Source organism: Lampris incognitus, chromosome 19, assembly GCF_029633865.1.
Source record: "Lampris incognitus isolate fLamInc1 chromosome 19, fLamInc1.hap2, whole genome shotgun sequence".
NCBI classification, from domain to species: Eukaryota; Metazoa; Chordata; class Actinopteri; order Lampriformes; family Lampridae; genus Lampris; species Lampris incognitus.
Genome location: NC_079229.1, coordinates 19,567,572 through 19,581,346, shown reverse-complemented (window position 1 = coordinate 19,581,346; position 13,775 = coordinate 19,567,572). Strand labels below are relative to the sequence as shown.

The window sequence follows — 13,775 nt, the reverse complement described above, 5'->3', positions numbered from 1 at the left end:
TTTGTCTGTATGTATGCCTGTGTGTGCGTGCGCGGGGATGTTTTTTGTATGTGTGTTCATCTGTGTGTCTGATTGCGTAGGTGCATGTTTGTGCATGTGCGTGATTTAAGAGTAAGTCATGTTTTTGTGTGTGCGTGTGACTGTATATGTTTCCTCTGTTACTCGTGTATCAGTTTTAGTGTTTTTACATTATGTCTTTGCATGCCTTTCAATTTCAAAAGCCTTAAGCGTTATGTACGTACAGTAATGTGTCATCGGCGGTGAGGTGGAGGGGAACTAATGTCTGATGGTCCATGTTGTCGTTACTGCAGGGTCTAAGCTGACAGCAGGGGGACAGACTGCGTTTTTGCGCCCAGAACCGCAAGGAGAGGTACGGCCACTCACAGTCGACCAGCAGGCCTTGGCAACAGATTTCCTTTCAGGTATGAATGTGCGATATAAAACTAATAAAAACATCTGATAAACCGGTTGTTTGTGTGAGAGAAACCACTTAAGGTATCAAAGTTGTGAGCCTGTGTGAAATGTTTCCATGCACCTGTGTTATTTTAGTAGATTGTAACGCTAAATAAATGAACATGATGAAGATAGCAATATGTTTAAAAAGATGAAACGAAGAACGCGTCAGTTGCGCACTTTCTCTTTGTCTTGCACGCTCTCTGGCTCATTTTGAATAACTAATGCCCTCGTGTCCCTCTCTCTCACTCCCTCTGTCTGCTCCCCCCCTTCCTCCCTGCAGCCTCAATGGCGAGTTATTCTGATCGGTTGGACTCCCAGACCGGCCCTGCCCCAGCGATGGACTCTGGTCTTATGGGGGCCTTTTCAGGTATAGCACACCATGCATGTAGATTTGCAAGAGATCCACTCAACAATTTTGTAGCATAAAGGGACATGTTAAAGTTTTGAATTCGAATGATGTTAAAACCTAGATACCTGGCTCACATGATGGGACCAAAAATTGTTCGCTGCTTGTCTGACCTCTAACCAGCCTAGTAAAGCTGACTTGCTTGAGGCAAGTGGTACCCATAGGTTTGAATGAGAATGCTAACAACAACAAATGGTCTTTGTAATAAACAATGATTTGGCACCCAGGTAGCCAAATGGTTACTGTGCATGCCACGTAACCGCAACATCCCTGGTTTGATTCCAGCCAGTGACCTTTGTTGCATGTCCTACCCATCTCTCTCTCCCCTTGTTTCCTCTCTGCCACTTCACTGTCCTCTATCTAATAAAGGCACAAATGCAAAAAAAAAAAAACAAAAAAAAAACAACAACAACAATGACTCATCAATGTGTTTACTGGAAGGCCTGTGTTGAATCTTATTCACTACAAGTGGTGATGTTTGATGGAAGAAAAATAAGTCTCATCAAAAATAAGTCTCAACATTTCACTTGTGAAGGTGTCCCACTTGTTCATTGCGCTCAAGTGCTCCCTTCCGAAGCACCTGTCGCTCTATATCATTTTCATTCATTGTAAGCTGTTGGATTGGTGACATTTTTCTCACACTGAGATTTATTGTGTAAAGCCAGAAACGCACTAGATGCTTAAAAGGCAGATTATAAGCCTGATTTGGCCATGATGACTGATTTTCTGGGTCATGATGTGTCTCCATCAGTCAATGCAAAATATTGCAGATCACTACGGACACATTAACCCATAGTGTGTGTGTGTGTGTGTGTGGGGGGGGGTTAAGATTCACATTGCACGCCTCGCGATCGAGTGTCAGACCAGTCAGGGGTGTCACAATATATCAAACATGTTTGATTTTCACGAATCTGGACAAGTCTGAGCTCATCGGCACGTGTTTTCCTCTATGACTGCAGTGGTAACCTGTGTGCTTGTCTACGACTGTAATCCCCTAAAGTCAGTCAGTAAATATGAACTCCATATTTAGGCAGCCACTTAAGACTTTAAAAGTCTGCTAGCGTGCTCCAAGCTTAAAGTATAGATACAAAGACTTGTGTGACAGCAAAAAATAAATTTGATTTGATTTGCAATTTCAGCATGTAAAAGAAGTAAAACAAATATTAATAATTGAAAATTCTTTGATAATATATGCTCAGTGGACACATTAAGTACACCTGCACATAAATACACACAAATAGCAAGACATTGAATCGTGGCTGCAACTGAAAATGTAAATCATGCCGATATGGTCAAGAGATTCAGTTTTTGTTTGACCAAACATTAGGATTAGGAAGATGTGCGATCTGAGCAGCTTCGATCGTGGAGTGATTGTTGTTATCAGACAAGGTGGTTTCAGCATCTCAGAAACTGCTGACTTGTGGGATATTCACGCACTGCAATCTGTAGAGTTTGCAGAAAATGGCATAAAAAGCATAAAAAGAACGTACAATAAATGGCATTTCTGTGGGCAAAAACAATGTTTGTTAATGAGAGAGGTCAGACGAGAGCAGCCAGACTCATTCAAGCTGACGGGAAGGCTACAAATACTCAGATAACAATTACTCTTGCTTATTAGCTAACAGGAGTGGAAGCTGAGTTGGGGGGGAGGGTGTTGTGACAGTGTGGGAGTGAACACACGCATACACACACACACACACACACACACACACACACACACACACACACACACACACACACACACACACACACACACACAGAAATCAGACCCAAACACAAAATGTGAGCAAAGTGCTTCGAGGCTGCTGGAGATTTTGCAATTTCCAAGGGAGGTACATACCCTGCCTATTGCCATCTTATCTATCTATCACTTAATTGTTAAAGGCTTATTTTATCCACATTTGGCCTTTGTCATTGTATTTACAACATTATGTAAATCAACATCTTGAGGACAGAAAAAAAAAGAAAGAAAAACACAGGAAATTACTACATGCACACTGCATTTTCCCTTGCAGGGACATCTGTCCTTATTGGGATTAATCTCCTATGGTCAAAGGCTTGATTCAAGTCTATGTTTGTGAGACCCTCCCTAAAAATGACTCGTTAGTATAGAGTAAAGCTTGGTTATTTACATGTTGAAATTGGAGCGCTGTTAATGTCACAAGCTGGTAATGTCACATACACACACACGCACACAGATGCACACACATACACTCTCTCTCACACACACACACATTTTGTGTGTGTTTCTCACAACACACACACTCATACAGTATGAGTTGTGTGTCTGAGTTATGCCTCTCTCCATTCTTACCTTTGCACTCTCAACTCTCACTGGAGCCCTAATGAGACCTTTCGTCTCTGGGCCACCAAATTACTGCTCAAGGCCTGGGCCAACATTTAAACACAAACACACACACACACTCGCAAATCTGTACTTGTGGGGCCCCCTCACTGACTACATTCATTTCCTAGCCCTTAACCCTAACCTTAACTACGCAAACTACATGCCTAACCTTAACCCTTACCCTAACCTTACCCTAACCCTAATTCAAACCTTAACCCTAAAACCAAGTCCTAACCCTAAAATAGAACCTTTTACTTGTGGGGCCCCATAAAATGGCCCCACAGGGTAGATGGTTTCTGGTTTTTCTATCCTAAGGGGGACATTTGGATAGAAACATTTGGTCCCCATTAGGACAGTTAAACATGGTATATACACACACACACACACACACACACACACACACACACACAGACACACACACACACACACACACTCCGACCAATCTTCCAGTCTAACTCACTCATACACATTCAAATAAATTCAGGCAGACACAGACAGTAGTTGAGAGTCCCCAAAAGATATCTACCAGTCGATAAGTTAAGGTTTCCTGTGGACTTTTATCTGAGTTATTGATCTTGCCATCTAAGATCAGTACAACATAGACAATTCATCCCTCTTCCTCTTTCCCTTTCATCTGTCTTAACGTCAGTCTGGCAGCTCGTGTGTGTCTCTCTCTCTCTCTCTCTCTCTCACACACACACACACACTTGGACTCAATGGTTCTCACTCTTTCTTACTCTTCCTTCTTACTGTCCCTTCTCTTTCTTTCTCCCTTTCTTCCGTACTTGTTTCTCCCATTTCCTTACTCCTCACTCTTTCTTTCTTCCCTACATATATTTTTGTCATTTTTTTCTCTCTTTTTGAGCCCTCCTCCCCATTTACTGGTTTCTCCGCCAGTCTTTGTCCTTGCTCCTTTTTACTTTCTCTCTCTCTTGTTAAAAAAGACTTGTTTTAAAAATTCAATTCTCTCTCTCTCTCACATCCCTCTCTCTCTCTCTGTCAGCAGTGACAATTCTGCTGTCATCTCCTCTGTGTTGCTAGGCAGTTCTCTCTCAAATGATTGAGCCATGAATTTCAAGTTATTGCTGGTCTCATAGGTCTCAATTTCTCATTACTGCCAGTGAAAGGCATCAGTCATCTTTCTGAGCCTATTTGTGAGATGGATAGAGAGTGGGTTATTATCTAAGCCAGATAATGTTTGATAATTGTTCCCGCATAAGTGATTGCTTTCATCAATGATTGCTTCGAGGGAGGTTTTATGTGATTTACTAAAAGATGAGTCACCTTGAATCAATATCTTTTTCTAACAAAAAATAAATAGATAAACATACATTGCATTATCAATTGATCTTATGTGATTTAATAAAAGATGAGTTGCCTTGAATCAATATCTTTTTCTAACAAAAAATAAATAAATAAACATACATTGCATTATCAGTGGAGCATCTCTGATTAAAAACTTGTGTGTGCGTGCGTGTGTGCGTGCGTGTGCTTTTGGATTTTTCCCCGCAGTCAAAGCTGTGTTAAATCATTTAATTCACACATTGGGCATTTTTAAACCAAGCAATCCGTTGCCTACTGTAACAGTTATACGTACATTTGGGTGGCCTGAATGGGAAAAGCTAGTGGGAAAAGAGCCTCTTACATGGACTCTGTTCTGTCTATCTTTCTGTTACTCAGGTTTCTCCCAGCCTGCTGTGGAAGGTATGGGAATCAACATGGAAATAGGCGTTGCACCCCTCTCTGCAGAGAGGACAAGTATAGCAGAGCCCCAGCAGCCTGCAGCCCTGCTGGGCTCCGACGCTCCCAAACAGCACAGCCCCATGCTGCCTGAACCTCAGACCCCCCGCAGCCCTCTGGACCTGTCTGCAGGTGAGCTGAAATGTTGGACACACCCTGGTTAATGTACACCTGCTCAAGTCACCAAGAGAGGCTCGACTGAGCACATGTATTTATTTTCAACATCGCCCTGACTCTGACTAATCCCAGTTTAAGACACTCACACATGTACGCTGACTAGGACCACCACGGTCATCTACTGCTGATCTCTTAACTTCTCCCATTACAGTTTTTTTTTAAGCGCATTGCTCAAGGGCTGTTTTTGAGGAGAGGGAATAGGTTCACTCAGTCCCTTCTCACCATTATGGCTAGTACAGCAGGGAAACTAAAGTAGTTTCACCACTGGTAACTAAATCAGTCAGTTCTTATCAAACTATTATAAAAACAACACAATGAAAGAGGCCTCCTTTGCAATACAAGCCATATAGTGTATTTCATGCATGACTTTGAGTTTGCATGTTCTTCCCATGTTCTCAGGAATTTTTTTGTTATTTCAGTTTCCTCTGAGAATCTAAACACATGTAAAATACATCAGGTAAACAACAAACAACAAACTCTAAAATTGCTTGTATGTATGAATGGAAGTGTGAGTGATTATGTTTCTGTGCATTTAAGCCTTGCAATGGATGTATGACTGGTCAAAGGTGTTTTTGTGCCCAAAGTATGCTGGAATAGACTCTAGCCAGTTGTGAGCCCGAAATGGGACGAACGGGAAAAAGGGGCTCTCTCTCCTCTTCTGTAGCGATGGCTCTGAGCAACATACACAGTGGTTGATCTCGCTCACTCATCACTCTCACTTGTTCCTGTTCAGAATAATCCTCATCTCAAGCTGGGGAGCAGAGAGTTTTGCTTCTGTCTCCATGCTCTGGCCTGTGTTAGCTACTCACCCACATTAATATTACGGTAAAACGTGTGGCGTGCAAATAGGATGGTAAACAATGCATCACGGCAGCTGAACCAAGACGGTGCACTGTTAGACAGCTGCTGACTAACACCGTGTCCCACTACCCTGAATGAGCGCGAGTAGAATTAAATGCTTGTTCTTGTTCTATTTCTCTGCATCATTGTATGTTGGTATATGTGTGTAAGTGAGCATTAATGCATTGTTAAAATGTGTGTGTGCATGTGTTGTGTGTGTCTGTATACATACAGGCCTTTTGCATATCTGTATGTCTGTATGTTTGTATGGCTATACCTGCTTATGTGTGCTTGCAGGCAGTACAGCTATCAATGTGTTTGTGTGTATATTATGTTCATGCTGTATGTTTGAAAACAAAACCTGTCAAAGGGCAGATGAGTTCCTCTGTGAACCAACGGCCATCCATACCTGGAGAGGAGATAGGGACCACCAGGTACTCCCCTTACTGAAACACAATGATGACTCAACCAATGTTGAGGCATCAGCTGTGCTCCTATGACCTCCATAGGTTACGGAACTGATGATGGTGTATGTTTGAAGGAATGCATGTGTGTCTTTCTGTGTGCTGGCATGCCTGCCTATTTTCCTGGTATGACAGCGACCCAGACTGATTCTCAGTGTTGGTGTGAAGCCAGCAGACAGATTGGAAAACCCTGAGGGTGAAGTTAGACTTTACTGGCATCTGTTTCCAGCAGTCATTGAATAACCACAGCCAGAACCATCTACCCCCCGCCTCAAACACACACACAAAAAATCAGATTAATCTTGAGGTAGAAAAGTCTAATCAATTTGACATGCAAGTATGAATCGCTTACTCCTAAACCCTGAGATCACACATTCAAATCAGAATCAGAATATTTTACATGAAACCTTGACAGATGGATTCATTTTCACACATATTCATCGGACATTCTTAAAACCACATGAATTACACCCGAGACTTTAGTGCTGCAAAAATATTGCCCTTTAGCTGCAGCTCAAAGTGACACAGCCTGACTCATTCTGCAGCAATACAGATGATTCATTCCAATATCAGCAAAATGAGTCACAGAAGTTGGATCCCACTATTGCTAGTTTACTGTCTGAAATACCTTACTGGTGCACATGTAGAGTTGGACAGTAATTCAGTTTTATCATTTACTGTCTTTCAGTGGTATTGTAGTGGGATGAAATTTGGATCTTGACATATTATGATGGACATTTTTTTTCTCTACATTAATGATAATGACAATCTACTACCTAAAATTTCTTACAGGGGATGTCCAGGTAGCGTAACAGTCTATATTCCGTTACGTACCAACTCAGAAATAGCCCGTTTGAATCCCCGTGTTACTTCAGGCTTGGTCAGGCATCCCCACAGACACAATTGGCCGTGTCTGCGGGTGGGAAGCCGGGTGTGGGTATATGTCCTGGTCACTGCACTAGCGCCTCCTCTTTGGGGGGGGGGGGGTAGCGTGATCCTCCCATATGCTACATCCCCCTGGTGAAACTCCTCACTGTCAGGTGAAAAGAAGCGGCTGGCGACTCCACATGTATCAGAGGAGGCATGTGGTAGTCTGCAGCCCTCCCCAGATCGGCACGGGGTGGAGCGGTGACCGGGACGGCTTTGAAGAGTGGGGTAATTGGCCGGATACAACTGTGGAGAAAAAGTGGCAAGATTCTAAAAAAATTTTAACAAATCTTACAGAATGTCTAAAATATTTTATGTATTATTTGAAAATTAGTCTTGGTTTGACATTATTGTTTACATTGCCGAACAGTTCAAAATGGCGAACTTCACTTGGATTCTCAAACTTTTTATTTTTGCGCAGATAAGTAGATATTTTCAAATTGGATTTTGAGTAAAATTCACTATTGTGATACTAAAATTTTCCATATGGCCCTGCACTATGAACATGCCTTTCTGTATGTGTTGGATTTCTAGATTGTAGTGACATCCATGAGGTACGAGGGGTCAGATAGTGACTTAACAATACACGTATAAATGGGTTGTTTTGCTTATACGGAGCCAAGCAACCAAATAATGTCAGTTATATGCTTTCACCAAGCTTTTGACCATAGGGGGAAAAAAATCTAAACAGATTGATAGAAAGACACACACACACACACACACACACACACACACACACACACACACACACACACTTCACCCTCCAAATCCCAATCTCCACCTCAGGATCCCAAGTGTGGTTTTCTGAGACTATGAAGGAATACTGTAATGTTACTGAACTGCACCATGTTAATGCTTATAGTCAGCCTTTCGCTCACCAGCACAATGCAGCTTTATGTACCTCTGGAAAAACTGTGGCCCTAGTGCTTTTTATGCAACTCAAATGATTTCACTATGTAGGTAGTTGTAATTTAATGCACACGATTTTTTAAAAAGGTGCTTTGTAGAAAAGCATCAGCTAAGTGCTATGAATTAGGTTGTCACATAAACGGCACACATTAAAACAGTGATATACACCAGTCCATAACAATATTTAGTCAAAGTGTTGCATGAGAACAGAAGTGCTCTGAGCAGCGGCCATGCTGCTTTTCCCAGTGGCAACGATTCTTGTAGAATGTGAACTATACACCACAGTGTGGAATGGCTGCTCTGTGGCCCCCTCCTGGTCATAAAGGGCTTGATGACATGACCTCATGGCTGTTGTGATCCATTTGGCTGATGTATTTTCTTTGTCTCCACCAATTACCCCAGACGGAGAGGACACTTCTATCTTCGGTTCATTAGTATGAAGTATGGCCCTCCAGAGAGCCTCTATTCTCCACAGGCTCTAACAGATGCTCTGCTTTGGCTCTTGTTCAGTGTGCATATGAGTTTGTGTGTGTCTGTGTCTGTGTATGTCAGTAACAAACTTGGCTCTGCCATATTGAGTAGTTTTTCCTCTTTCACGACCAACCCCCTTCATCCCCCTTGTTCTTTCCTCTTTTCTTGGACCTTTTCCTCTTTTCTTCCGCTTTGAGCAAATTCGGACCTACTGTTTAGAAAAAGGCCTTATGGGCTTCCTGAGTCGCATCTCATTATTTGAGATACTTCAAGGGGCAAAGAGGCCCTTTTTAATCACAGCATAGCAAACGCTAATTAACTTGGCTTTTCTATTGTTACCGAACTGTCTTTTTTTTCTTTCTTTTTTTTTACTCTGCCTTCGTTTTTTGTGTGTGTGTGTGTGTGTGTGTGTGTGTGTGTGTGTTTTAATGTTAGATGACTCTGTACTTGTAAATATACACAACTCCAAATATTTGTATTCGGTTCTTTTGCTTGGTTGCTTACTTTTGTGCATATATGCTGTTTGACCACACACACACACACACACACATACACACACTATTTCTACACACACGCACACACAGTCTTTGATTTTGTGTTCACGTGTGTTTGTGTGTTGCCCGTGTGTTTGCTTGTACCAGTGTATGTGTGTATGACTGTACAGCCCTCCTAGTGTTGCCTCTCCATTGAGCAAACAAGAATTGAAAGGCCCATTCCAGTGAAAACACAATTTTCCAATCAACATCAATGAGACAAACTATTTTTTTTCCCCCCTGGGTAAGAGAGAAAGAATTGAGAAATAGCCTGAAGTGGTACAGGGGATGAAGCGTTACTCTCTCTAACCACATGCATCCCCTTCTTTCCTTGGACTCTATCCCTCCACCTTCTCTGGTGTCTTTCCTACTCTTTAGTTCTGTCTATCTTCCTCATTGAAGTCTCTCCGAAGAAAAAAATAGTAGAGGCTGCCCTCTCTTTTAAAAAAAAAGTCTGTCCTCTCTTTTTAAAAAAAAGTCCATCCAGGCATCCGGGTGGTGTGGCGGTCTATTCCGTTACCTACCAACACGGGGATCGGCAGTTTGAATCCCCGTGTTACCGCCGGCTTGGTCGGGCATCCCTACAGACACAATTGGCTGTGTCTTCCGGTGGGAAGCTGGATGTGGGTATGTGTCCTTGTTGCTGCACTAGCACCTCTGGTCGGTCGGGGCACCTGTTCAGGGGGGAGGGGGCCCGTTCGGGGGGAATAGCGTGATCCTCCCATGCGCTACGTCCTCCTGGTGAAACTCCTCACTGTCAGGTGAAAAGAAGCGCCTGGTGACTCCACATGTATCAGAGGAGGCATGTGGTAGTCTTGCAACCCTCCCTGGATCGGCAGAGGGGGTGGAGCAGTGATCGGGACGGCTCGAAAGAGTGGGGTAATTGGCCAAGTACAATTGGGAAGAAAAAGGGGGGAAGCCCATCCATCCATTTAGTTAACTAAGTAGATGTTTGATTGATGAAAGCATAGCATCACTTTTGTTGTACTCGCACAGGGGTTTTGACAAATGACACGGAATGTTTGACTATCACTTTATTACGGCAGACACCATGCTCAGATGATCACATTACCGACCTTGTCTCTTTCACAGCTGATCTGCAGTTCACTGCAATGTGGTTTTAACACATTTTCAACAAGGGATTTACTAAATGTAATTTGTAATCTGCAAATGTATTTGTTTTTAATGCATGCGAGGCTGTTTTTTTTTTTGTTTTTTTTGTGTGGCAGAGAAAAGGGCAGTTTTTGTGTGTGTGTGTGTGTGTGTGTGTGTGTGTGTGTGTGTGTGTGTGTGTGTGTGTGTGTGTGTGTGTGTTGTCTAAATACATATGTCCATACACATGTCCCCCAATTTTAAATTCTCCCCTCTCCACTCACAACAAGGTGCCATGGGTGATTGCTGGGTAGATGAAACCTGCTGCCTACCGACCGACCTGCCTTTCACCCCCAGCGTCTCCACGGTGATCAGTCGCCATGCCGGCCACTTGGCAACCAGCCCAGATGACCCCCCCGACACGTGGCCCACCCGAGAAAGCTCAGCCTATGCTGGGGGTGATGAGAAGGAGGGAGAGGGCTCGGACCGTAAACAGAGGAAGAAAAAGAAAAGGAGACCAAAAGATGAGGGCACTTTTGACCAACTGGAGAGTAGAGGCCACCCCGAGGCTCAGGTCCAAGGAGAGAACAAGCCCCCCTCAGAGGGGTACCACCAGAGGGTTGGCCCACACCATGACAGAGGAGGAGAGGGGGGCTGGGAGGAACAGCTGGGGCGGAGCGGAGGTCGAGGGAAGAAGGGGAAGAGCAGAAAGAAGCTTCCGGAAGAGTGGGGGGTGGTGGCAGAGCCGTTTGTCCCCTCTGCGGTGACAGCCTCTCAAATTTCAGAGGAGATGACGGTGGACCTGGGAGCTTCATCACAGACACCCCTGGAGGTCCCAGGCCCTGATGTGGACCACAGCTTGAGCCCCAGAAGCAAAGAGCTGTGTCCAGACAAGGGCCTAATCCCTGCCCCCCTCAGCGAGGACTTGCTCTCCCTCAACACCGCCTCTGTCAGCCCGTTGGTCCTGAACAGTGAGCTTAAGGCAACTGCACCTCCATTCACTATGCCTGCCGCCAACATCAACCCCACCTTGGCTTCGTTCCCTATGGCCCCTCGTCCTAGTGATCCATTTGCTGCAAGCTACCATGACCTGCTGATGGAGAGTGAAAATGCCAGCCTGGGCAATACTGTGGAGGCCTTTTCCCCATCGATCTCTCCGGAGAATGAAGCGATGGATAGTGAGATGGGTGACAGTGGGATGTTTGACCAAACAGGTCCCCTCACAGAGTCTTACGTGCAGGATGCTCCTGGAGTAGACACCCTGGCTTTCAGCCCTTCCTCCTGGACCGACCAGCCAAGTCCTGGCCAGTCCCCGAAGGAGAAACTCGGTGAGGTTGTCGCTTCGGCACCACCTCTCTCACCCTCAGAGGATTCCTGGTTTCTGAATGACTCCCACCTGAGCAGCAACAGCGAGCCATTTGACCTCAGTGACATCGCCCCTCCAGGACACCCACTGCCTGCTGGCTTGGCCTTCGACACCCCGAGCCCACCGCCTCTTCGTTCCCCGAAAACCACCGCACAGGAGTCTCACACCCAATCAAAAGAGCATAAAGATGCCAAATCAGCTCAAAAACAACCCAAGAAGTCTCGCTCCTCCTCCTCTTCCTCCTCTGTCAAGAGCCCCACTTCCCCAGGAGCCAAGAAGTTTCCTCCGCAGGCTTCCCCAGTCCTCAGTCCCTCTTCTCCTCCATCGCTGAGCCCACTGGGAACACCAGGTTCTGGCCTGAACCCAGCAGCCAAGCCTTTCTTCCCAAGCTTTGCTGACCCCGTGGATGACGTGGGTGTCTTCCCCACTGTGACCCCAGTAATTGAAGGTTGGTTGGAGTCAGTCCTGGACAGAACAGACGCTGAATACATTTCAAATAACTTGGAGGGAAAAAATAAATCAAAGAAATAACATGAGGCACTGCTTCTGTTATTTCTTTGGTCTAGCTTTCATAGCTCTAGATATTTGCAATTTAAGCACTCCCTCAAGTAAATAGAGAAATATTTGAAAATGTTTTCAAATGAATGTTTTTGCCCAGGACTGGATGTAGTGGCTTTTTGATTTGTCCATTAGGGGCAGGAAAGAAGACTAGACCCATATTTCCCTTGTCCCTTGCATGGCATTATTTGTATAAATATTTGGCTGGGGCTGGTGGGCTCGTCCATTACGGACTGAATGACTAACACATGGGCTCATCAAAACGCCTGAACCAACCAGGGCTTGGGGCTGGGGCTTGGTTTTTATCTGTCAGTGTCTCTCTTGTAATGTAATGATGAGATGTTGTCAAAATTAACAATGGTGCTTTTTGAAGGTGTGCTGCTTCTAACATCCCACACTGACTCGTTCCCTTTAGCAACAGCATTGGGCTATGTCAACTTTCTCCCTCACCAAACAGACGCCGACATTTTCTCTTCTATCTCTTCTGTCTGTTAACACAATGTCTTCATTTTTCATTTCCTGTGCCTCTAGAGCCGCTGTATGACCGTTTTCTCTCCAGTGTCAAATTAACATTGTTTTTCTCACTAGTTGGCTATTCATTGACAATTTATTCCAGGAAAAAGTTTAAAGGAAAACCCTTTGTGGCGGTCCGACAAATTCACAACCGCTGCTATGCATGAATACTGTTTCGATACTTTCAAGCATGTCTCCTTAATGTATGATTTTGAAAGCAGTCAAATGTTGATGCTTGTTTTTGTCTCGTTTCTTCCCATGTATCGCGCCGATACTTGTCTTTGCTGTCTCCCTGCTGTAGGTGAGTCAAATTTGTTATCTCTTTATTTCTGTTATAGCTTTGTTGTGATTTCTATGCACTTACAGACAAGGTGTGTGTGTGTGTGTGTGTGTGTGTGTGTGTGTGTGTGTGTGTGTGTGTGTGTGTGTGTGTGTGTGTGTGTGTGTGTGAACGTGTGTTTGCGTGCCTCCAATTTTGCAAAGAAAATTTAGAGCTACTAGTGCTATTATTGCAACACTTTTGGAGATATCTGCATATTCCACACAGAACCACTGTCAAGTCAGAGTAAGAGGCCGGTCAGAAACTTAGATGCTGTTGACTAAAATAAAAGCAGCACAGAATTACATCTGGTGAGAAGTGTAACTTGAGTTGTCTGGAATGGGTAACAGGATGGAGAGAGCATATTACTACAAGTCCGAATGTGTCAATGTATACACAGGTACCAATTCCATACTAAATGAATTTCCAGTTTCCCCTTTAGCACATTTTCTTTACAGTAGTATTGATTAAAGTTTTCCGTCTCTATGATAGCTGTCTTTCATGCTGATCCTGCAGAGGCTGTTTTTGAGATCAACTCAAATCTGCAAAGTTAATTCATTTCTATTGTTCCTTTTGGGAGGCGTCTGTTCAGGATTGTAACTCTCCTTGGCAGTCTAGGCATATCATGGAATTGTCAGTTTGCAACACGGAAACATG

The 13,775-nt window shown here is 44.1% G+C and overlaps 1 protein-coding gene across 3 annotated transcripts in view; it reads left to right on the top strand.

Annotated features, from left to right (window-relative positions):
* Positions 1-13,775, top strand: part of LOC130129567 (microtubule-associated protein 4) — a 165,564-nt gene that overhangs the window by 88,653 nt on the left and 63,136 nt on the right. For all 3 annotated transcript variants that reach the window (XM_056299150.1, XM_056299151.1, XM_056299149.1), the window contains 4 exons: positions 312-422; positions 737-823; positions 4,890-5,081; positions 10,653-12,176. In XM_056299150.1, the coding sequence (XP_056155125.1) occupies positions 312-422; positions 737-823; positions 4,890-5,081; positions 10,653-12,176 (1,914 nt within the window). The remainder of the gene's footprint in view (positions 1-311; positions 423-736; positions 824-4,889; positions 5,082-10,652; positions 12,177-13,775) is intronic.